Genomic DNA, 26,051 nt, shown 5'->3' with positions numbered 1-26,051 from the left:
CCAGTCTAAGCGCACAGCACATAGCCTAAGGCATTAAATCCTCATGATGAGGCCACCAGTCTTACCTTCAACATCTTGGCTATTTATTTTGAGAGAGACTCTCCCAGTCACAGAGCAGCGACAGCAGCAAAGAATTAAAGAGAGGAAAAAAAAAGAAGAGAAAAAGAAAAAGAAAAAGCAAGAGGCCGTGCTCCAGTACCGTAATGTCTGTACAGGATGAGTTTTTGTGGCGCCTTCCCTATGTTCCCCAATGGCCTGAGTGCCGAGGTGAAGCTCACAGAGGAGGTAGGTGCTCTTTGCCACTACCTGTAGTACGGCTTGGGAGTTGCGTTTAATGTTCTGCATTAATGAGGGGACTGCTTGGGACGGGATTACAACTGTGACTGTAAGGAACACCGGGGAGGTCAATGCAGTTCTATTAACTGTCACCTGGCACAGAAATATTTTCTGTGAATACCATTAAAGCCTTCTCCTCTCCTTTGTTCTGCCTTTTGAAGGCAGTGGGAACCCAAACTTCCCTAGCAATCATTTCTGTTTTAGACTTGGCAGCATAATGATATTAGACTTGAGGGAGGTGTGTGGGGTGGGGGGGGATCACCTTGGTAATGTCTTCTTGGGAGGTTTTTTTAAAAAAATATTTTTATTTATTTATTTTTACAAAAGAGATTTTGTTAGGATAAATTACTAAGCAGACTCGTTCAGGAGGTAAAAAAAACAAACCCAGTTGCTACTAAATGACCCGTTAGCTTTATACTTTCTAAGAAGGGGACCTGCCTGGGAGATGCTACGCCCTCTAAATGGCCACTTTATTGCAGTGGGAAATGTGGACGTGAAGGGTGGTTAGAGAAATGCTCTGTGCCCTGCCCGCTGACAGGGTGAACCTGCAGGGCGCTCCAGGCTCCCTGGCCCCAGATGGATCAGGAGAGAGCTGGAGCTGCAGCAGAAACTGTCCCAGAATAATTTTTCTTTATATCCTAGGGGTGCAGGGCAACTGGACAGAAAGAGAGGATACTGACTGTGAATAAATTCCTAACTTGTGCTCTGTCCCACCTATCTGTGTAGATGCTGCTCTCTCCAGCATCCAGTGTAAGCGCACAGCACATAGCCTAAGGCACTGGGCTGGAAAAAGGAGGCCACCCCGTGAGACAATCCTAGGAGGCTGCACCCTGAGATCAACTACCTCATCACTCCTGGCACCTCAGCACCACAGCGGAGCCCTTTCACCCCTGCTGCTACCATCGCAGCTACTCAAAGATTTCCTGAACAGTAAGAACTCACTCCTATACATCCCTAAGCCAGAGCAGAAGTTAGAGACTCTATACTGCACATGGATCGTCAACCCTTGATGCGTTTAAGAACCATCAGGCCAGAGAACTTAGGTTGTATAAGAGGAAGTGGCCCTGTTGAGACATGGTATTCTCAAACTGGCCATTGTGATCCAAAGCCTCCCCATTCAAACTCAGCATCCAGACACCACGCTCCCAGTCTGGGGACAGAGCTGAGTGAAGGTGGCCTTGTCCAAAGTGAACGTGCTGCTAGCTTTCAACTCCCATACTGTCAAATAAAGAAAGCTAAGAGAGGTGGAGAACAAGAAGCAGGAAGAGGAAAGGAAGAGATGGAGAGGGGAAGGGAAGGAAGGAAGAGGATGGGGAAGTGGGAAAGAAGGGGAGGAATAAAAGGAGGGGAAGAGGAGGGGAGAGGAAGAAGAACGGAGAAGGAGGAATGGAGGAGGGAAAGGAAGAGGAGGGAAAGGAGGAAGAGGAGGAATGAAGGAGGAGTGGAGGAGGAGTGGAGGAGGGAGAGAGGAAGAGGAGGAGAAAATGAAGAGGAGGAGGAGCAGAGGAGAGGCAGGAGGCAGGTCATGAAGCCCCTTCCTGGATTAGTCTCCATCACTACCTATTTCTTCAGTTGTCCCATCCACCTCTAAGTAGTGCTCACAGATTAGTTGTAAATCAAAAGTCCCTCCTAATGATTATCACTTGCATATACACTTGAGGGTCCGACTGCCTTCCTAGACCCATAACATGATTGGTTTTTATGGATTCTAGAACTTTTCAAATAAGTGAAGATGTTTTGGGCTACTGCTGACAGGATTTGGCCAACTGACCCACGTATGGGACCACGACCATAGTTGTAGCAAGCTTACCACACACATAGGGTGGACCTGGACTTGTGACAAGCGCACCTGACGTTTGATTCTGACTCCTCTTTAGCTGAAGTGGATTTGCTAAAATTCTCAGAACCTTGATTTACTTATCTACTTAAGAAGAAGCTGACATCTGGTGCCCCGTTATTCTATACCGGTGGTTCTCAACCGGTGGGTCAAACGATCCTTTCACAGGGGCCGCCCAAGATGGCCAGAAAACACAGATATTTACATTATGATTCACGATAGTAACAAAGTTATGGTTATGAAGTAGCAACAAAAATAATTTTATTCTTGGGGTGACCATGTCATTGAGGATCTGTGTCAAAGGATTTTGGCATTAAGAGGCTGAGAACCATTGCTCTGTAAGGGAGTGGGATTCTCATGTAGAAAGAAAACACTGGCACCCTGAGTCCTTTCCGTGTGGGACAGCAGCTCCTTCCAAATATGGATTTCCAACCTGTTTTCATTCTGTTGGGAACATTATATATGACAATTCTATATCAGTCATGATGCTTATCAAAAATCCCTTGTATTCTTTCAGACTTGTAAATGTGGAAGAAGAAATATTCATGAATAGCATTGATTGCCTTCATAGCAGAAACATATTACGGAGGACAAGGCTAGCTATTAAGCTCTAACCAAAACATAAACAAGGTTTCTACTATTTGTCCCAATCAATGACTCTCTCCGCCCCTATCGTCGTCAGGATTTTTACCTTAAAAGTAAAAACTTCAAACAAATTCTGACTGGCAACAAACACAGAGACCTGTGGTGAGATCTCGGATGCCTGAAGAAGTAAAGCCACACGGACTGTGTGCTCCTCACTATGCTAACAAGCCCTGGCTAGCACCATGAGGAAATGCACAGCAAACTGTAGGACCAGTGCTTCAGTCCTGAGTATTCAGAAACCTATGCTCTGCCAACATTCCCCAACCCTCAGTTCACTTAAACATGGTAAAAATGGCATAGCCATGGCTCTGTGTATGGATGTGTGCCTGTGTTCTGTGAGGGCACATACCCACATGTGTGAAAATGCATACACACACACACACACACACACACACACACATATATATATATACATATATATATATATGTATATATATATATGCATGTGCACGTGGAGGCCGGGGACAAACTGCTGAGAACGCCATCCACCTTATTTTGAAATAGAGTTAGTTTTCTCTGGCCTGCAGCTTACCAACAAGGCTAGACTGGCTAGATAGCTGGATCTCAGAGATCTGCCTGTCTCTGGTTATATACGTGGGTGCAGGAGACTGAGCTCAGGTCATCACGCTTGCAAGGCAAACACCAAACTGAGACATCTCCCCAGTCAAGAAGCTTCTACCTGGCCCCCACCACCACCATGAAGCAGTTAAAGATTGATTTCTGAGTTGGCGACATTAATGGACTAGTACAAATCATCAAATGTAGCTTTCACACCATGGGCCTACTGCACTTTCAAACTCATCATCTTCACCGCCATCATCATCTTCTCTGCCTTTGTTCTCATGGTATCTGCATGCCACATGCCAGAATAAATCCCCTGCAGGCATAATGTCATTCCAAAACAAGACCTGCATGGTTCCAAAGGAGAGGGTACAGCATGAAGACCCCCTGCTCCTGGTACATGTGACTATGTGATGATGTGACCTTCAGAGCATGCAGTCTCCCTTATCACTGAGCAGGCAGTGGGGACATCGGAAGCAAAACTGAACGCACAAGTTCTCATCCCGTGGTTTCTCCCACTGAGCCACCTTTCCCTTCCTCCCTTTTCCACAAAGCTGAGCCCACCGTGATAAGCGTTATTTGTATGTGTTGTTGAGGAAAATATCTGGTTGAGTAGAAATCTCTTATCCTTTTGGGGGGTAAAACAGGGTCATGGGAAATGTTTTGATACTTAAACACTTGCCTTGCATGAATAAGGATACCCAGAGACTCACCTGAATGCCATGACATAACTGTAATTCAGGATTTAGTGGAGAGACCCTGGCTTATGGTAAAAGAGAGTAACTGAGGATGATCCCAGATGTCAGCCTTGGGGCTCCGTACGCACCAGCAGCGTATTCATCCATATGCACCACCACAGAGAACAAAACATTCATACACACGTACACCACAGAGAGAAAAAAATGGTAGAGATGTAAAACAATATCCAAGTTTGGTTCCCCTTTGTTCAATCTGAGCACAAATAAAGACTACAGGGTGTCGTGAATGTTTGAACAAAATTTCACTTACAGATATACGTTTATGAAAATCCTCAGGAAAGCACTCTGAAAGCCATTGGCCCCTTCAGATAGGACCCCTTTTAGATGAGACTGGATCTTGCAATAGGTGTTTATGAGTATATCCACACACATACACATGCACATGCATACATACATATACTACACGGTGTCCAGATTCCTGTTCCTGTCATCTCCTGCTTATCACAGCCAGACTGTGTTCACTGTGCTCTGAAACTCTTGTTCATCATAAGAACCTTAACAGGCAAGATCAGCAAGTCTTAGGAAAGAGGCAGGAAACAAATTCATAAGTCTATTCCAATTCAAAGGCTTGACTTTAGGTCCATTTGACCCAGAGTCTTACGGTCTCTGGCAGCAGTAGATGCCTGGGGGGTTTGCTCTGCTACTTACTCTGGGTCACGGGGCATGGTGGACAGGACATATCTGGTCCCTTCTTCATGTGGCGCTAAGGACGGAGTCTAAGAAGCAGCATGTGCTAAGCTATACACAGAGCTCCCTTAGTATCTTCTTCAGTATCCACAACTCAGATGCGGAAGCTCATGGTTTAAACTTCAGTAGCAGGTCTTATGGGATTCTCTTGCATTTGTGTTTCAAACTGGGTCTAATGTAGCCTATGGCAGCCCTGAAATAATCCTCCTGCAGCAGCGTCTCAAGTGCTGGCACTCTGAGCACATATAGCCATGTCTGGCCCTACTGGTTTTCTGTTGTTTTGTTCTGTTTGCTTGCTTTAATGGTAAAAAGAAATAACCTTGGAATATCTTGGAATAAGATATTGAAATGGGTCCTCTGTGTTGCCCAATTCATTTGTACTTTGCAAGGACCCTGGAATACCTACGAAATATGCTGGGCAAAATGGAAGAGTGAGAAAAAAAATACAGGCCACCAGGCTATAATCCCAGCCCAGGAGGTGGAAACAGAAAGATCTCTAGGGGTCTGATGCCAACTTCTGCTACGAAGTAAGTTCTAGGCCAGTCATGTCATTTACTGAGATTCTGTTCCAAATAAAGGAAACACAGAAAAACCTTAAACAAGAACCACAAACAGCAAACAGACAAAATGCCACGAGTTGTCAGTGTGAAAACCTTTGTGGCCATAACAGCAAATGTCCCTTCTTTGTCCTGTGGATTCTACACCTTTACAGAGTTATTCTGGCTTCTTGGAATGGCTTCTTTTATGCTCAACAAAGGGAAACCAACTAAATGTGAACTGAAATAGCTTTTACTTGACTAAGGATGTGGTGCTAAATAAAAACACAAGTCCACTTTGACTGCTTCTGGGGATGGCTGTTTCTTTCTACTTTTTCTTTTCCTACAAATAAACTATTTCAAAGTGGGAGCTTGAGAAATAGAAAGACAGACAGACAGACAGACAGACAGACAGAAAGAGAGACAGAGACAGAGAGAAGAGAGACACAGAAAGGAAGGAAGGAAGGAAGGAAGGAAGGAAGGAAGGGAGGAAGGAAGGGAGGAAGGAAGGAAGGAAGGAAGGAAGGGAGGGAGGGAGGGAAGGAGGGAAGGAGGGAGGGAGGGAGGGAGGGAGGGAGGGAGGAAGGCAGGCAGGCAGGCAGGCAGGCAGGCAGGCAGGCTGAGAGCAGGTATGTACTACATGTGTTTCCTCTGACACGCAGTATGAGAGAGTACTCTAACAGTAGCGCTGGTCCATCAGCACATTTACCTGCACAGGTGACAGCGTTCTTAGTGTGCGCAATGGTGCATACAGTATGCTTTGCTCAATGTCATGTCTCTGAGTTGTGTTATTGTTTGATGATTTTCATTCTAACACAAGGGTTGAGGGGAACCCTTTTGGCTTTTATTTTTCAGCTGTAACTATATTTTGGTGTGAATGAGCATGGTGTGTGTGCATATGTGTGTGTGTGTGTGCACAAAATTATAAGTGTGTGTGTGTGTGTGTGTGTGTGTGTGTGTGTGTGTACCCATGTATACATCCACATATAACTGAGAGAACACAAACAGCGGATGCTCAAGTGTGTAAATGCTAAAAGTCAGTGGAAATGTCTTACTAAATCACATACACACACACACACACACACACACACACACACACACACACACTTATGGCAGCATCTCTCATCCAGTCTGGAACATTGAACTACTGACAAGAGTGGCTGGCCAACAAGCCCTAAGAATCTTATCTTCCGATTATAGACCTCTACTGTGCCCAGTTATTTTATGGATACTGGGGGAACAGTATCAGGCCCCCATGCTTCTAGGGTAAGTGTTTTACTGTTACTGACTGAGCCATCCCCCCAGCTTCCTCAACTGGGAACAATTATTTGACTCAAAGGTTCTGACTTGGGGGCTGGAGAGACAGATCAGCCACTAAGAGTACTTGCCACTCTTCAGAAGCCCCGGAGTTCAGGTCCCAGCACCCACACTGGACAACTAGTGACCACCTGAAACGTCAGCTCCAGGGCCCCTTATGCCCTGCTCTGGCCCCTCAGGGCAATCGTCCTCAAGTGATTACAAATAAGGAGAAATCTTTTTTAAAACTCTAATGTCAAGTATCAAGCCCGGTTCACTGAGATTCATTTCTGGTGCTGGCTTACGGGGAGAGAGAAGGTCCAGGCACTTACGCCTGTAAGGTAAGTTTGCCCAGATATTCATTCCTGTAAGTTAGTTTACCCACAAAGCCATCTGTTCCTTTTCACCTACATTCTGGTATCTTCTCAAAGAGATACCCCACAATTAATAGAAATGCCAGAGAGCATGACTAAGAAGTATCGCTTTTTTAAAACAGTCAAGCCCTCATTTTTCTATAAGCCTCCTTTTTAATGGAAACCTCCTCGGTTCCCCTCGGGCAGTGCTTTACCGTGTACTTGGCGAATTGAATAAAAGATACCTGTTAAAGGAAGGAAGGCTTCCATCAAGGCTGTTGAAATCTGATTTCATCTCAGATTCGAGAACTAATGTTGTTTTTTGTTTAACTAGATTTCGCCTGTCAATTTCCAGACCTGCTGTGCCGTCCGCCCGTATGGACTGCTGTGGTCAACACGGGGGTTGTAGTAGCAAATTTTATTACGGACTGGTAATTGAATTGAACAGGTTTACATTTGAATAGATTTACTACACCATGATCTCTGACATACTGCACGGGACTCAAATCCCTGCACATCCATAAAGATACGTTTAAGACAGTATCACCCTCTCCAGGCTTAGGGAGCGAGCCTTGAGCCACGGAGATGCCTAGGCATAATTGTGCATTTATATGCAGGTTGCAATGCAATATTTCACTGTATTCTTTAAGCATAAAAGAAAACAATATTCCATATTTCCTGCCCGTCCCATCCCAGCTTTCAGGGAGAAGGGCAGTGGACTCGGAGGGATGATATTTTGCCAACCAAGTGTTTGTGAGGAAGTAAAGGGGAAATAAATTATTATCTGAGCATGGTGGAAGAGCAGCTTTTGCCTTGAAAATGCATCCTCTAAAGGCTTGATAACAAGTGCTGAGAGGTGCGAACCGTAGATAAGCACGGACTGGCTTACTCCGAGCAATGATGTTTAATTAAACGTAGCTCGCACATCTGCCTTACCACTCACCTCCCCTCAGATCCTCTCCTAGAAACTATGAGAAACACGATCTGAGGAAAAGGCTGTGTCCCTGTTCATCTTTAAAGTCGAAACGGCAATCAGATGGGTAAATTACAGTATTGGAATCAAACTAATCAAAGACTTGCATCTCCAAAGCAACGGGGGCATGTCTCTGCGCACTGCGCTGTTGGAAAACAAAGTGGAACCTGAGGTGTTCTTGAGTGGACGAGACACCTGCACTGATCCCAGACTTTGCATTATATTTAAACAAATGGGTTGGTTTCAAATGTGACAATTCTTCAATTTTCAGGGACTTGCAACCTTTCACTATCCTTTTGGTTTTGAGCACAAGTTTAGTTCAACTCTCCACAGAGTTAATATAAAGATAATCAAGGCCTAACTGTCCGTCACCTACAATATTCCCAATTACATTTTTATGAGGATTTTTCTTCAGCATGGGAAGGGAGGTGTTCTACCCTATGGGTTAATTTCAGAATCCTACTCTGCCAGAGGACTTCAAGCAAAGCCAATAACCTTAAAATAGTATGTCATCACCACCACCACCACCACCACCACCATCATCATCATCACACCACCACCACCACCACCATCATCATCATCATCATCATCATCATTGTCGTCGTCATCGTCGTCGTCAGGTAAAACAGTGGTCTTTGACCTGTGGGTTGTGACCCTCTTGGATGGGCCCAGTGGCCCTTTCACAGGGGTCACCCAAGGCCATCAGAAAACACAGATATTTACATTATGATTCACGACAGTAGCAAAATTTCAGTTATAGAGTAGCAACAGAAATAATTTTACGCTTGGGGTCGCCACACCATGAGGATCTGTATCAAAGGGTCAGAGGCTGAGAACCACTGCTCGGTACTGAGTGGGATTCTCTTGTAGAAACAAAACACTGGCACCCTATATCCTTTCCGTGTGGGACAGCGGCGATGCTCTAAAAGAAACTGGCCTGTAAGTAAGGTGGGTTTGCTTTTTAGTCATGTGGTCAGCTCTGTTAAAAATTATCCTCTGGGCAACTTCATATACATGTTTACCAGCAACCGAGGAACTTGTGTGACACGGGAGCCTGGAACCCTGCTTGGCGTGTGGGAGGAGCTACATGCAAAGTTAACAGATGAATTGGAAACCGAATAATGGCTACCTATGAAATCTCCTAATGAGGCCTAAGGCCCAGAAATTAAAAGTTCCCCCTCCCCATTTTTATTCCCAGTGTTAAATCTGTCACCAGTCTCCACGAAGCCCTCCTTCCTAGTCTCTGTGCTTCACCTGTATGGGCCAGCCTATGCCAGTCCTCCTCCTCATGGGTTCGTCTCACCACCCCCCTCCCGACACTCATGTAGCATATGCGGTACATATAATCATGTTACTACACATCTCTTTCCTTTATTTTTCTGCTTGACATCCTATCCTAGCCACCTTCCGACAACACTTTAAAGTTGCAGGTTCACTTGTTGACAGCCGTCTTCTCAGGAGAGCACCAGGCTGAAGACCAGGTAGAGACCCTGAGCAGGCCTCACCTTTTCCTTGATACAAATAAAGGCCTGGTGAGTCTGGCAGGAAGTCCACAGCCCTGTATTCAATCTGCTGACTCATTCTCCTGGGACAGCAGCCACAGAGAAGAAGGTCTGGGACAGGTCCAGAGCAGGTGGCACTATACAAAACCGTTAACTACGTATGCAGTTAGCGAGGCTCATCCAACACCTTATCCTTTGCACATATGTGAACGTGAAAATATGAAGCAAAACAGCAACCAGGAGGGATCTGCAGAGACAGTGGATATACTCTGAGGTAGCCGCATCTATGAATTTCTATAAATAATTCACCTAAGCTTGGTTTCAAGCTTCTCTCCATGACCACACGTTCCTCTAGGTGTCTTATGGAAACATCAGATTCGCTTTTAACTCTGAAGGCCTTTCTGAATATGAATGTTTATCTGCAAAATATGCTTATACAGAGATTTAACACAAACCCTCTATAAAGGTGGGTTTCTAGACGAGAAGGAAAACTTTTACTGCCTCACAACTAAGTTATGAACTTAAGAAAGCAGAAGCGCACACAGGGTCAGGAGCTCTGACATGGGTGTGGGACAGCAGAATGTTCACTGCGGCCAACAGGTTCACCTCTCGATGAGGGAATCACAAAGTGTGGAAGTCCAGCCAAGTGTGCTTGACACAGAACCCACATTCACTGGCTTTTCCTTCTGTGTGTGGCTGTTTTCGCCAACCAAACTCACGCAAGGCCATTAACGCAGGAATGGTATTCAATCAGAGAAGTAACCACTAAAGGTGAGTTTGGAAAATAATTAAGATGACCTTAAACCCAAAGTTTCTAAAATATAAAAATATAAAAACTGAGAAAGGGGTGCGTTGTGGGTAACCGCTTCTTGCTTTGCCTGTGTCTTCTCTCCGTATCTGTAAAGATCAAAGGACCAGCCCCAGCCCCACGGTGGGGACTTTGATTTGCAGCACAGGGTCCTACCTTCTGGTTGGTGTCAAGCTTCTAGCCATGAGGTATTAGAAACTCTGGTCTTGAGAGTATCCAAGGTACCTACTGCACCATCTTTCCCGGTTTCCATGGAAACGCTCTTGAGCCCTGTTTGGATGCCCCTCCCCCTCCTCCACCCCTGTGCCGCCCACCAACCCAGAGCACAAGTTCGAGCCTGCCCGCCCGCCCGCCCCCTTACCTTCTTTCAGCATGCCCACTTTGAGACATTTCATGAAGCGGCAGGCCTGGCAGGATTTGCGTCTGCGCTTGGTGATCTCACATTCATTCGTGGCCGGGCAGCTGTACTCTATGTTACCTACAGCACAGAGTTTGAGAGAGAGAGGCTATCAGACTAGAGGGTCAGGAGAGATGGAGGTCGCCCAGAGAAAAGCTATCCCCAACCACAAAGTCATGTGATCCCAAAGACATGTCACCAAACATCTGACAAGTGTCAGGAAGCTGAATATGCTGCTGTGGCCACGGAGAGAACCTCTAAGGAAGCAGCTTGATATAATTTAGCATTTCCAGCTGAGGCAGGAGGATTACTGCAAGTCCAAAGCAGCTTGGGCTACATCCTAAGCTCTAGGCCAGCCAGGGCTACAAAGAGAAACCCTGTTTTCAAAAACAAGGTAAGAAAGACAAAAGAATTCTACTAGCCTCTTAATGCCATATTCTACTCCGAGATTTCCTTCCTATCAGAATATCCTGGAAGACTATATTACATGTAGGAATGGAACAATGACCAACCACCAAGCAAAGCTGGCCCACACAAAGTACAGTCTTCTAGAAGACTCCAAAGCCCACCATCCTCAAACACACCAGAGGCTGGAGAGGTGCATCAGTGGTTAAGAGCTTCGCTGCTCTCCCAGAGGACTCAGGCTTGATTCCCAGATCCCACATGGGACCACTCACAGCTCACACCTTCCTAGAACCCCGGTTCTGAAGATCCTGTGTTCTCTGCTGGACTCCGCTGGCTTGTACAGCCAACTAGGCATGCGCAGGTACACGTAAAATAAAATAACTATGTCTTAAAAACAGAAACAAAACCAAAACATACAAAGAAAGCAGCATATCTGGATCCTAGTTGTCAGCCCTGGTCTCCGGTGACTCATGGTCCTGGGACGATCTGCTTGTCCTTCCGGCTACACACACCTCAGAGCTCTGCGATCCAAAGTTTGATGTGGGATATTGCTGTAAGCCCCTGGCATGCAGGGCGGCAATGTCACAGCCCTTCCTGCCAGACTGGCTAGGCAGAGGTACCCACGATGCTTCCTGGAGATGCTGAGGGTGAGGATGAAGGGATAATGGCCGTCCTCATGGTGTTTGTGACAGCATTTGCATAATTAACTCCAAACACCATGGGGTTGTGATAACGGCAAACTAGTCAAGGTTATGGTTTTAACAGTAGACTGTATCTTTTTTTTTCAGCCATATATAACAACCTGAAATGGAAACAACGTGTAAACGGAAGATCTAAACTTTCGATGTCTCTCTGAGACAATGAAGTGCGTGAGGCGTGCTCTTGGCAGCCACTGCTTGTAAAGAAGCTGCCTTGAAAAATAAAGGCTGTGTCTGCCATCAGCCCCGTTGCAGAGAGCTTGAAGGTCTCCGGCTACTTCCTAACCCTTTCCCCCCGTGATTAAGTGCATTAGTAACCTAATGAAAATGCATCCTGCTTATTGCCCTCTTGGGAAGGGGGAGGTCATCGCGCTGAACGCATAAATTGTCATAGGAGATGGTGCGGGCATAATTGCAATTTTGCTGTTCCATGGTTGCTGTACCCAGGGTCCATCGAGTCCCCAGAAACATGCGCAGATCCAAGTAATTAGCATAGAAGGCTGCCTGGGACCACAACATTGATGAAATATTTCAGAGTTAATCACACTTTGTAAACACTGATTTATATTGACTACCTTTCTGTGGACTGATGTGTCCTCATTAAATATCACATTAGTGCTTTGCAGGCTTGTTCAGAGACTCCACCACTCGCCAACTGCTAATTCACCAGAAAGCGGTACCTAGCCACTTGGAACTACAGAAAATTGGTTAAGTATGCATGACTTAAAAAAAAAAATCTTGAGCATTAGAACTTGAGGTAAATTGACTGGCTAAATTAGCATTCTAATTCAAAGCAACTACTTTTAAAATGAGGTTAGATAATAGAAGTGATATTAACTGCATTAACAGGAAAAGTATGCAACATCACCTTCTTCAGAAATATCACTCAGGGGCTGGCGAGACAGTTCGTCCGGGAAAGTGCAGCTGCATATGGCTGACCATGTGAGCCCATGCGAGCTCAGTCCCAGGAACCCATGTAAAGCAGAGGAGAGAACCAATTCCACATCATCGTTCACCAATCTCTACCCATGAGCACTGGTTTTCCCTCTCCTTGTATTAGTTAATAAACATTTTTTTAAGAAAAAAATGTGACTCAGGAAAAGGGCTGACAAAATAGCTTAGCAGTAAATGTTATACAGTCCTGGAAGCCTGGGTTTCATCCTTCACTAACATGGTGGGACACGCTTGTGCACACGCTCGTGCACACACTCGTGCAGTAGTAGTAGCAGCAGCAGCAGCAATAATAATAATAATAATAATAATAATAATAATAATAATAATAATAATAATAATAAAGAGACAGCAATGGTAAGAATGGTAAGGTAAGTGAATACTGGCTTGGTTAAAGCTGAGAATAAAGAAGTTGGGAATCTGAGGGGTTTCCTTCAAATGTCCTCAGGAATCTAATCTGTATTGAAAGAACATTGCTACAATTTTGTTTCTGCTCTTGCTTTTGGTGTGGCTTTGGGGATAGAACCGGGAGTCTGTCAAAAGTATACTAGGCGAGCACTGGGCTGTACCCCCAACCCTGCTTTTATGTTTGGAACTTCACTTTGAAACAGTTTCCCTAAGTCCCCCAGGCTGGCCTGAAATGTGCGCCCCTGCCTCAGCCTCCTGAGTAGCTAACCGCATGCGGGTGACCTAGTTAGTGTTCGGCTCCCAGTGCCTCCCATTCGCTACAATTTTCTCACATTTATTCCAAAGGGGACTCTGAGGAATGACGGAACCCCGATGTCAAACACTGGGAGCAAATGCTTGTCAGGCATCATGTCTAGCCATTCCCAGTCTCTAAAATCAGCGTGCTCTGATGGTTCGTGTTCCCGTGGAGGCCTGAGCGTCCGTCTCATGCCTTCAGCTCAGTGCTATCAACTTCTGCTACATGGTGCACCCCACACGAGTGGGACTGGCTGCCTTTTCATCCGTCTTCAGAGATTATGTTCTCATCCTTTATGGTAAGGGATTAGGTCGAGCAGAAGCAAGCTCGCATGTGGACCTGCATAGGTTCCCAGTCCTGATCGCTGGCCTCCAGACTCCCTGTCTTAGTCCAGGAAGGGTGTTGCCCTTTGCACTCTCTCCTCCTAGGGCTGCCTTGAGCACCGCTCTACCCTAATCTAAAATAAAGAAGCTAAGCTTGCTGTTCGTAGCTATAAATCCCAGCACTTGGGAAGATGGGGCATGAGGGATACCCAGAGTTCCAGGCTCTTTGGACCCTATAATGAATAATAGAATAGATAAAAATAAATAAAAACACTTGCCTAGCATGTTTAAGGCCTTCTGCTTAACCCCCAGCACCACACATGTGTGCGTGTGCGTGCATGCTCACATTACTGCTGCCCTTCTGAATTAAATGGAAGCTATCCAACTACTACAAGGTCCTTTCCCAATATAACTCTCATCTACTTTTCTGGCAATATCACAATTATTACCTCACATGAACTTTCAGGTCCAGCCAATTTCATTTATCCATTTTTTTCTATTTTTTTGCCGCACGTCCTTCAAAACTCCCCTCTGAGAATGATCTATTTCTGCCCCTCTTTTCTTCTTAAAATTATTTCCAAGACTCGGTGTTCAACTCCAATTCCATTCCAATCATTTATGAAAACTTCCCAGACCATTCTAGCAGGAAATGACTTCTGGGATGCCTGTCTTTTGAAGTACTGTCATCTAATACAGGCAGGTCACACTGTTGTTAGTCCTTTGCATGTGCATGATGCCTACTAGAAGGGAAGACAGTGGAGGGCAGGAGCCAATTCTTAGGAAGCATAAACATCTCCAACCAATGGCTGTGGTGATTCGGAGGAGAGGGAGGCAAGGTGGGAATATGGCCTGAGCTTGTCATCCAAGAACTAGAGAGGTAGAGACAGACACAGCACCTGAGCTCACTGCCAGCCACTCTGGCAGAGTTGGCAAGCCACAGGTCAGTGAGTTCACTTATCTCAAAAGAAGAAAACGTAGATTGTGGCTGAGAAGTGACACCCAAGGTTGACCCCTGTTCTCCATGGAAACATGTATACTACCCATGTACACATGCACAAGCACACATATACATACACACACTCACATGCACTCACACATGTGCCTTCATACTTGTGCACACTTATGCACACACATACATACACACACGCACACACTTATGTGCATGCGCACTCGTGCACACACACATGCACACACATACATATGAACTCATTCACATGTGCATGCATGCTCACAGAGATTATACTTAGGAAAGTCAGTGGCATCTTCGCACAGGTAAATATGTCTGAAGAATGAGTCAGTAAACACTAGTGTAAAGGAGCTTCCTAACACCACAGGAAGAGTAAAGACATCTTTATAAAACTTCCCCACGATGGGGCTGGAGTGAAGGTCAGGTGCCAGGATGCTTTCTTAGTACGCAGGAATCCTGGGTTCAACTCCAGCAGCACTCAAAAACAGGAGCAGTGGAAGCAGGCTTGAAACCTAGCACTCTGGAGGTAGGGGAAGGGGGATGGGAGGTTCAAGGTCAGACTGGGATAGAATAAGCCTTTACGAAAAAAAATCTCTTTTCACAAGGCAGTTCCACATTTTTTATATCCTTCATAATATATACATATACACATATACATATATGTGTGTCCTTCATAATATATATACACATATATACCTATGTGTGTCCGTCATAATATATAAACACATATATACATATATGTGTCCCTTATAATATATATACACACAACACACATATATACATATATTTGTGTCCCTCATAATATATGTACATATATACAGATATATGTGTGCCCCTCATAATATATACACACACATATATACATATATATATGTGTGTGTGTCCTTCATAATACATACACACACACATACACACATATTCAATTTAGGGGGATAGAAATTGTGTACAATGAATGTAATGTTACAATTTAGGGGATCTTCCTGAATATTCTGTCTTAAGAAAATCTTAACATAGGAAGATGATAACCTTGATCTCAGTAAGCAACTCTGGTTTATGTTTAGAAAAACAAGTCAGCCTGTCTCTAAATAAGTTATTTGCTAGAGGGAAACCTCATTTTTAAGGCCCCCCATGGAGTTCCTTGGCTCACTGTCTTTGGCTATAGTCACCCAGCCATCAAAATCTTTGATCCAGTGTTACAGGCTACTGTGATTTTACCCTTCAAATACCTTCCCTGTTGCTTTTAGGAGTCAATTAAAAAGAGGCATCTTATATTAAAAATGTGCCACCCCCAAGGACCCATAACAATGTAGCAGACACTTTGGTAATGGTTCAAAGACTTTCTTCCCACTGGGGCACAGCCTCTCTATGGGGCACTTGTTTTCCTCCAAGTCACTAAAAGTAGAAACTAGACAATAAATAAATATATAAATAAATAAATAACCTGATTTTTAAAATCTCCAACATTATCTGGGCATCTGGAACATTATCCTGGGTAATGTCAGCCAGGAGACAACAGAAGGTCCTATTCCCAGCATGCATTCTCATTGTAGACAAAGAGTTTTCATGGATTACAGCTCATGATTTTCTGGGACACATTTGTTAGACGGCATCGGGAACTGAGTTGGGCAGCTGCTAATGACATGGCTGGACTTTCCTTGGCTTTGCCTAGGATAGCCAGGGTAATACACTCTGCTGCCTCAGGGGTGGGACCCACGGGGAAGCTTGGGGTCCTACCGCTGGGCTGCTGGGAGTGGTGGAGCAATTTATAATAACTCCTGGCAGTTTTGCACAAAGTCCTGGTCTCTGGTTACTTATTGCAGAGTCTTCTGTACAATTAGTTTGCAGGCAACATAATTTTCTCACTTACTGCTTGACAGAATCTCTCGTAGCTCTGTGGTGGGCAAAATAACAGGGTGTGCTCGAAACTCCAGCCTACAGTGCCAGTGGATAATTTGTAGATTCCTTTCAGTCCTTTAAAGCACTTATTACACTTTGGCGGTGAAAGGGTTGAGGGGTGGAAATCAGCATGGCATCGCAAAATAAAAATACCAGTCAGATCTTTACTCTGGTTCAAGTCACTCCTACGGGGTAACCTTGCCCTTGCACCTAGAACTCCTAAGTGAGCCCTCTTTATCAAGTATCCTCTCTTCGCCAAGATAAAGTCAATTCCAAAGCTGCTGTCTGTTCTCCTGATTTGCCTGAGCTTTATCAACAAAGCCAAATGGCTATAGATGATGGCCACAGCACATCTGCACATCACTGCACATGGAAGTTTGGGAGAGCCCCTGTGTGGACACACATGTGTGGGGGTGGGGGGGGCTGTCCCTTGGCATTTTCTTGAGGCAGGCTCAGTCACTGGACCTGAATCTCAGTGTCTCTTTTTAGCTTAGGCTGGCTAGCCAGCAAGCCCCAGGGGAACTCTTTAGTCCTGTTTCCCTGTTCCCTCTTCCTTCTCTGGGCCCTATCCTTCACTATGGTCACAGCCACAGGCAGCCATACCCAGGTGTCTTTCCCCATCTGTTCTCAGGATCTGACTTCAGGTCTGAGGTGAAAATATCAGAGCCACAATGGCCTGGCAGCACACCTTGCTGGATTCTGAACATGAAACAGAGACTTAATTCCCAAACAGGAATGAAATATGCCTTAAAGACAAGGGACTGAAAGGAACCACAAGCAAGTGGTTTGCTGACCCAGAGAGAGGATCAGGGATGTAGCTTAGTTGAAAAAGTGCCAACATGGCAGGCAGGAGGCCCCAGGTTCAATCCACAGGCCAGTGTAAATCAGGCAGGGTTGGTGCTTCCTGGAGCCTCCAGACCTCCACAGAGGTATGCAACAAGGTGGTAGACATTGGGATGTCAGTAGAAATTGATTTAGGACTGGATCAGGTGTGAAGGTTTTGACAGACCAATCATGCTCAATGAAGGTCACCCTCTGGTCTCCTGGGAGGGGATGGGGAGTGCTCACAAGGAGGTGCGGCTCCCGTGTCTGAGATTCACTTCAGACACTATCCATCCATCTAAGCAGTGACTTGGTCCTCTGTTCTTATGTTCTTGCACAGTCTCATATGAACTGTAGGCTGATTAGCAAGATAAAAATGTTCTTTCCTTCCAGTCTTCTTCTCTTGGACCTTCACAGCTGTTCTCCGGGGCTCCCGGAAGCCTAAGACCTCATCTGATGCCTGTCTTTCAGGGAGCTCGTCCCTGGCACTTACCCAGCTCGGTTCTGTCTCTGTGAACTAATTGCCCCTCCATCGCAGCCATGTATTCCTTTAGGACAGAGGCATCCTAGGGCTGTGCATGGTGAAGTCAACAGACCATAGAGAACACTTGCTATCTGTTAATGCTTTCAAGACAGCGCCTTAATATGTTGCCCAGGTTGGCCTTGGACTCAAGCAAACCACTTTCTCCTTTCTCCTAAGTAGCTAGGCTTCCAGGAGCAAACCACAGTAGCTACCCAACTGGCCTTTTAGGGATTCTATTCCTGACTGATCCATTTCGAGTTTAGGACTCAATTATTCATCAAAAAATTAGATAGCAAGAAAAGAGAGAGAAAGAAAGAGAGAAAGTTTATGTTCAGAACAAAAGGAAAACATATGATCTCCCTCATTTGGGTCCTAGTCTATGTCTACATGTATGTATTTTTTAAAATGTACATGTGGGTGTAACATTTAGAAAAGATAAGATACACACTAATGTTACATTCTGACTATATCGGTTACAAGTTCTCTCTGAAGAGATGCTACACTCTAGTTGTTTAGTCCTATGACTTCACGATCTAGAGAGGGATGGTTATATACTTATTCATGCTCTTTACAAGATATCTTGACAGTGATTTCTAAAGGTAGCCCTGAATAGTCAGGTGCTGACACAATGGCCCAGTTAGCCTTGGACTGACATGTGCACTCAGGAACACCCTCTGTGCTGATGGGAGCACTAATCCTGGAGACTAGTTTACACACCGGGAATCACAAAGCTCACAAGTGCCCGAGGCAGGGTTTGAACCCAGAAAGATTTGCTCCAAAGCCTGCCCTCTTAAGTACAAGGCATTACCGCTTAACTCTAATCTTTTAAAAGTCATTACTGACTGTCATTCAACTTAGAAAAATATTGTACCCACCCTGCTCTCTGAACCTCTGTTTCTTTGTATAGCCCTTGTTGTTGCTACTGTGGCTGGACAGAAAGGACTTTTTGAAGCCTGACACAGGAGCCTGGGAATGGGAGTGTGAGGGTGGATCTTGGCATTGTCTTTTGCTGTTGTTGCCTTACAGGACCAGGGCAGCTGTGGGGGAGGATAGAGTTGCTTTTAGAGAGAGGAATCTCTCAACACCTCAGGAAGAAATCCTTCATCTAGTCTCTGTGCCACCGTGGTCTATGGCCAGTTTAATTCCACAGAAACCAAACAGAGCAGGTCACCAAAGCAACGGGTGTCGGGTTGTACACAAACCAGTTTGAAGATCCAAGAATAATACTATTGTTCATGAAGGGAGAGAGCAGATTCCGTGGTCACCAGGACATGCTCTAAAATACATTTAGAAGGACTTGATAAATGTCTAACAAAAAAAATTGTTTTTGCTGCAGAAACATATGGAGATGGAAGCAAGAAGATCATGAGTTTGAGGCTAGCCTGGGCTACACTAAACCCAGGGCCTTATACTCGTTAGGCAAGTATCCTCCCAATGAGCTACTGCTAGCCCTCACCTCAGTTTGTAAGTTTCCATAAGGGTAGAGATAAACTCACAGAAGTCCTTATAGAAGGGTCACCACTGTCACAGGGAACAATACATCTAACATAGTTAAATTTTCTGTGTTCCATACCCAACATCATCTTTTCTCTTCCTGTGAGCCGTAAGCAAGTGTACATATCCAGCTTCTAGAACATCCACGTTTAAAAGAAAAGAGAGGCTGGGCAAATAGGCCAATGATAAAGAGCAGGAATGAGGAACTGAATCCACATCCCTGGTACCCAGGTATGGAAACACCTTCCCATGACCCTAGTGTGCAGAGGTGGACACAGGAGGAGCAAGAAATCGGCAAAATCCAAGTTCAGTAATAGAAGTGGTAAGGATGCCAGATGTGGCCACCTTGCCTACACCAATGCATATGGTCATCTGCTCCCATGTGCTCTCATGTGCTCCCACGTGCTCTCCTGTGCTCCCGTGTGCTCTCGTGTGCTCCCACGTGCTCCCGTGTGCTCTCATGTGCTCTCGTGTGCTCCCACGTGCTCCCACGTGCTCTCGTGTGCTCCCACGTGCTCCCATGTGCTCTCGTGTGCTCCCATGTGCTCCCGTGTGCTCTCGTGTGCTCCCACGTGCTCTCGTGTGCTCCCACGTGCTCTCGTGTGCTCCCACGTGCTCCCATGTGCTCTCGTGTGCTCCCATGTGCTCCCGTGTGCTCCCACGTGCTCTCGTGTGCTCCCACGTGCTCCCACATGCTCTCGTGTGCTCCCACGTGCTCCCATGTGCTCTCCTGTGCTCAAATGTGCTCCCATGTGCTCCCACATGCTCTCTGGTCTTCCTCAAATAGAAACGAAGCAAACAGGAGGAGAGGTGCTGCTGCTAAGCCTGATGAACTAAGCTTCATTCCCAGAAACTCACATGTGGTGCAGAGACAATTCCTAAATGTTGTCTACTAACCTCTAATAGTGTACTGTGGCTTATGCACATATACACATGCAAACTCACACAGAGATACAGAGACACTACACACATAGACATAAACACACACACCAGACACACACACACACAGAAGCACACAGACACAAACACAGATACACTCATGCAGACACACACACATGCAAATACAGACATACATACACATGGACACACATACATATACACAGAGACAAATATACACATATACATACACAGACACACATACATATACATATATACACATACATATACACACATAAACACAAACACAGATGCACACACACATACATGCAAATACAGACAGACAACATGCAAAGACACAAAGAGACAGACAGACAGACAGACACACACACACACATATATACACACACACTAATAAATACATAAATAAATACCAACCAATCAACAAAACACCTGAGGAAAGCTGGTCTGGAGCCTCAGCCCTGCAATCCCAGTACTGGAGATGCCAAGGCAGAGAGATTACTCCATATTCCAGGCCAGAAGCGGACTAGAGTAAGTCTTTGTCTAAAACACCAAATTAAAAGTGAAACTAGCCTCTCCCTTGGAAACTAAACGGTGTGTGTGTGTGTGTGTGTGTGTGTGTGTGTGTGTGTGTGTGTGTGTGTGCACGCGTGCGCGCATGGACATATATTATTTCATGGTCAGCCTGGGTCTAGCCAAGCCAGGTGTGGAAAGAAGGGGCCGCAGACAGAAGGCCCTGTGGCGACAGGGCCGGGTTGAGCTCTCAGCTTTAAACTTGAGGGATTTCTGGAAAAGAATGATAAAGCAGTGGGTAGTTTTAAGCCTTAAGCCTGACCGTCTCCTGTCTAAAAACCTTCATATTATCTAATCATGGCTTTTGTACTATTCTTAATTCCAGACTTTCATTTTATTTTAACAACGTAATGGGGGAAAAAATTGCTCACCGACTACAATCTCTCGAGCAAAATACAGTCTGAAATTACCCAATGCTTTAAAGACCTTTAATGTAGAAGTCAGAGCCAGGACTGAGGGCTCTGGTTTTCCTGAGAGCCACTTGCTCAGGACTGTTCAGTTTCTGGAGCTAGAGAAGTGTGTAGAAATGCTATCACTGCTGTCCGGGGATGATATGCAAGACTACAAGAAGCATTAACGCAACATGAGCTCAGGGCAAAAACTAATGTATTCAGTATGGACAGTGGCCACGTGGCTCCAGTTAAGAGTACATTCTAGGCTTGCAGAGGACCTGACCTGAGTTAAAATTCCTGGCAACAGTGTCATGCAGCTCAGAACCACCCATAACTTACTTTATTATAGTATTACTATGACAAGTTAGAAAACTGACCCAAAGTAGGTAGACTGCCTGTTCAAGTGATTACCTGTGAGCAAATCCTAAGAGGTAAAAGACAACAGCAACAGCAGCAGCAGCAGCAGCAACAACAACAGCAGCAACAACAACAACAGCAACAACAACAACACCCAACTTTAAATTTGGGCACATGGGAAATTCCTAAAAAATATTTAAACAATCACATCAAAGTCAATGAAACAAGAAGTGACAAGTACTGGAGAGGATGTAGGAGAGGGGACACAGTGGTGTAGGAAACTGTAAAGACAGTCCTCAAATTTCAAATGGATTAAAAATACATGGGCGGGGCCAGAAGTTGGAACTAGGGATCAAGTCAGAGTCTTACAGATGCCGGGCAGGTGTGCTACGCCTAATCCACACCTTCCATCGTGGCACAGGATCTGGCTCACTTGCCCAGGGTGACCTTGAAGGAGCTACACAGCCAGGCAGGCATGGAACATTGGATCCTCTTATGTCAGCCTTCAGGTCAGAACATGGAATCCGGCGTAAATATTTGTGCATGCAACTGCACACTCATTACTTAAATATCCACGGCGTGGATACATCTTAAATGTCCATCAGGAGATGAACGGAATTTTTTTAAAGCCTCACATACACAATGGATTGTGATTTGGTTTTCAAAAGGACACACTGGAACACACCACATACCACGGATGGACTTTGAGGATTGTAGAATGAGTGACAGCCACAAAAAAAAAAAATAGGAAGAAAGAAAGGAAAAAGAAAAGAAAAGAAAAAGATAAACACTGTGGCTTAGGATTTAACCAAGGTAGAACAATCCCTACCATCTGCAAGGCCCTCATTCCATGTTTAGCACCCGAAAACTAATATTGCATGGTCCTCCTGGCTATGGTTATGTTAGGGTTCTGTGGGTGTAGCTGCCCAGGGCTGGTGGCAGGAAGACAAAGGGAGTTGTGTCTGGGACAGTGCCAGGGTCACAGCTACTCAGCCACATGAACACAGGTGACACCATCTCTTTGTATAGTTGAAGTGGCTAATGTTCCAAACTTAGGTTTCTTAGCGTAACTAAAACCGAGCCCCAATGTCATAACTTCTGATGACAGTCTTAGAGATGGAGAGTGAATTTCCTGGAAGAGCATGAATATCTAAGCGCCCAGCTTTGCCCAGCTTTAAACTCCAGTACCAAGCGAACGAACGAATGCACCCGGATGTAAGGTCCAAATTCTTCACCAGAATCCCTCACCCAAATTTTGCATTTAGGTGAAAGTTCTAGAATGTTTGAGTACACACCAGTGACCAGAATGTTTGGTATCCCATAGTAATGATTAAAAATGGATTAATTGAGGTCACAAGAAAGTGACTAAAAACCTTTAAGTCTTAAGAAGCTATTTAGGTTCATCAAGTAATAAAGGAAAGAACAACCCTGCCCTATGCCTAGACCTCAAAGTGTGTGTTTCCCATTGATCGATTGACTGATTGGCTGGTTGATTGATTGGCAGATTAATTGATCTATTGGCTGACTGTGAAAACTCAAGACCTCACATTGAGAAGACAAGGACTCCACCACTGAGCCCTGCCCTCGGCCCTGGACTCTGACTGCTAACAGAGTATGTTTGCTTCCTTCTGGGTCTTAAGACTGAACTAACCCACATCTTTTCCCTGATCACCCGAAAGACACCTTGACCAGAGGAGCCCCTGACACCCTACTCTCAAGAATTCTGTCTCTTTCTTTCTGGGGAACACTCTCATCTGCTCTAACTCCACTTATCCATACCTAAGTTTGACTTGGTGGAAGAAATTGTTTCATGATGTAAAAGCAAGCATCTTCAAGCCACAAAGCATAAAGTTTTACCCTAAAGCAGTTAATGTCTACTGAAGCCTTCTAAGCAGGTCTAATTTGTTACGGTTAGTCAGCCATGGTCAAATGGGATAACACTGCACGTTCAAAGCTACTAGCCCTTGTCTTAACAACAAAAACAAACAAAATTTGGGGGAAAATGTATAAACTTCTCAGGAGTCTGAGAGTTGAGGCAGGAGAATTTCTGCAAGTTCAAAATGAGGCTAGGTATAAAATATTGCGTCAAAGCAACCAATGATAATGCATTTTTTAAAAGACTTGTTTTCTAATCAAGGGATGTCCAGAAGGAGAGCTATCCCAGAAGTCAAAAAAGGTGCTGGTTCCTTTGTTTGAGTTTATCTTGTAATCAAAGAATTGCCTTCTACCTCAACAGTCAACAGATAATACTGATGGCAGTGAGGTGCTGGGGAAAAGTCCCTCAAACTGCAAAATATCAGATCGCCTTACTCCCTGAGAAATCCCAGTAGCGGGGCAAAGAATCTATATGGCAAACTGGCCAGGACTGAAATGAACCATGATGACTGAGACTTGGAGGGACAGACCCAAACCTTCTGGCGTCAGGTGGGACTGTGCCAGGGGGAAGCAGCAGAGCTCTGGATGAAATCTTCAGCATAACAGAGGCAAAGTGACCGCTCCTCCAGTAAGAGAGTCTCAGGCAGGGTGTGTAAGATAGGCTTAGGGCCCCTTGCCACTCTGGAAGGAAACCGGCCTCCTGCTAGCTCCAGTCCCAGAACTTGATCAGAGTTTCCAGTCAGAGATTTGGTTAAACAGAGGTTCACAAGAACGAGTAAGAGCGAGCTGTGAATGCACATCTATACGTTAAAATAAAAAGATAATAAAATAAAATAGGCTGGGCAGGGGGCAGAGGGACAGCTAGCTCAGCGGTTAAGAGCAGGTGCTGCTTTTACTGAGTTCCTGGGTTTGATTCCCAGAGCCCACATGTATATGTAAAGATAATTTATTACTAGTGGCAGCTTTAGTTTTTCTAGGTTTTTGTAGCACAGGCCCTGTTTCAAGGGCACTAATAGAGTGTTTCCATTTACCTATATTAGAGTCTCATTTAAATTACAAAGTCTGCAGCACACTTTTAGAGATGACTAAAAGGCTTTTTTTCTTTTCTTTTTTTTAAAAGTTATAGCCATTGCCCCTGTGTCATTGCAATTACAGCACGGTGGTATTTTTGTTTTGGAGACAGAGTCTGACATATCCCAGGCAGGCCTGATAATCTCTGCATGGGTGAGGAACTTCTGATCCTCCTGCCTCCACCTTCAGACTGCTAGAGTTACATGCGTATGCCACAACGCCTGGATTCTTTGTGGTGCTGGAGATGGGGCCCAGAAGTTCATGGATGCCAACTGAGTCATAGCCAAAGCCCTTTGTATAATTGTTCGTTTTAGTGCTGGGGACTGGAGGTGTGACTTTGTGTATTACAGGGAACTGCTCTATAACTGATCTATATACATTCTTACCCTAAGATAACTTAAAAATTAATAATAATAATAATAATAATAATAATAAATAGGGGTTGGGGATTTAGCTCAGTGGTAGAGCGCTTGCCTAGGAAGCGCAAGGCCCTGGGTTCGGTCCCCAGCTCCAAAAAAAAAGAACCAAAATAATAATAATAATAATAATAATAATAATAATAAATAATACATGTGGTATCACATCATATCTTCTCATTTCTCCCCAAACATTCTGACGTGACATGGTGGTGGAGCATGGGCCTGGCTAGGCTGCAGAGAGATTATTCCAAAGGTTAATTCTGCTTGCAATATTTGACAGTGTACATACAGCCAGGCATTAAATGTGGTGCCAGGAGTTCCACTGCATCTGGGAATATAGCTCATCTTACATTTGCCTCGAAAGGGTCAAGGCCCTTCGGTTCAGTCACCAATGCCACAGAATGAAGTAAATGTCTCACTGGTGATTTTTAGAATTTCCTCTCTGAATCCCTCACAGCCTCACACAACAGACTTCTTAGCGACTGGAACAGACACTCTGAAACTAGACATCAAAATAATACGCACATTCAAGTGGCTTTCAAAAACGCAGTGTGTGCGCCATATTCCTAAAATGCACACAAATAGTATTTGGTGTTCTTGCTTCTGACACGGGGGTTTCTACTATAAAACCAGAGAGGGGAAAATGCAGTAAGGGTTTTGAGTTTTCATTTGCCGGCCCTAGATCAAAACTGACCACACATGGGACAATAGTGCTGTTGCAATGCTTACACTCAGGAGGCTGCGGCAGGAGCTACGCAGTGAGAGGATTTCAACTGAATCTCTGAGAATCATCACTCTGGCTTTACACAATCCAAAAAACCAACATTTAAAAATCAAGCATTAATGACTTTATCTTAATTTGCACTAATTCTGTTTTATGCTTCACTAGCTACTACACATACATATGCTTACATATAACCAAACTCACATACACATAGATTATCATACATGTGTACAACTAGCCATACATATATGCCTGTATATATGCACACAAAC

The 26,051-nt window shown here is 44.8% G+C and overlaps 1 protein-coding gene across 11 annotated transcripts in view; it reads right to left on the bottom strand.

The window, feature by feature from the left end:
* Esrrg (estrogen-related receptor gamma) overlaps positions 1–26,051 on the bottom strand; it is a 617,835-nt gene that overhangs the window by 142,237 nt on the left and 449,547 nt on the right. For all 11 annotated transcript variants that reach the window (XM_063272510.1, XM_017598866.3, XM_039090940.2 and 8 more), the window contains one exon: positions 10,654–10,770. In XM_063272510.1, the coding sequence (XP_063128580.1) occupies positions 10,654–10,770 (117 nt within the window). The remainder of the gene's footprint in view (positions 1–10,653; positions 10,771–26,051) is intronic.

The sequence above is a fragment of the Rattus norvegicus genome, chromosome 13, assembly GCF_036323735.1.
Source record: "Rattus norvegicus strain BN/NHsdMcwi chromosome 13, GRCr8, whole genome shotgun sequence".
NCBI lineage: Eukaryota > Metazoa > Chordata > Mammalia > Rodentia > Muridae > Rattus > Rattus norvegicus.
Note: the sequence above shows the minus strand (reverse complement) of the source record. Positions and strands in the feature narration are given on the sequence as shown.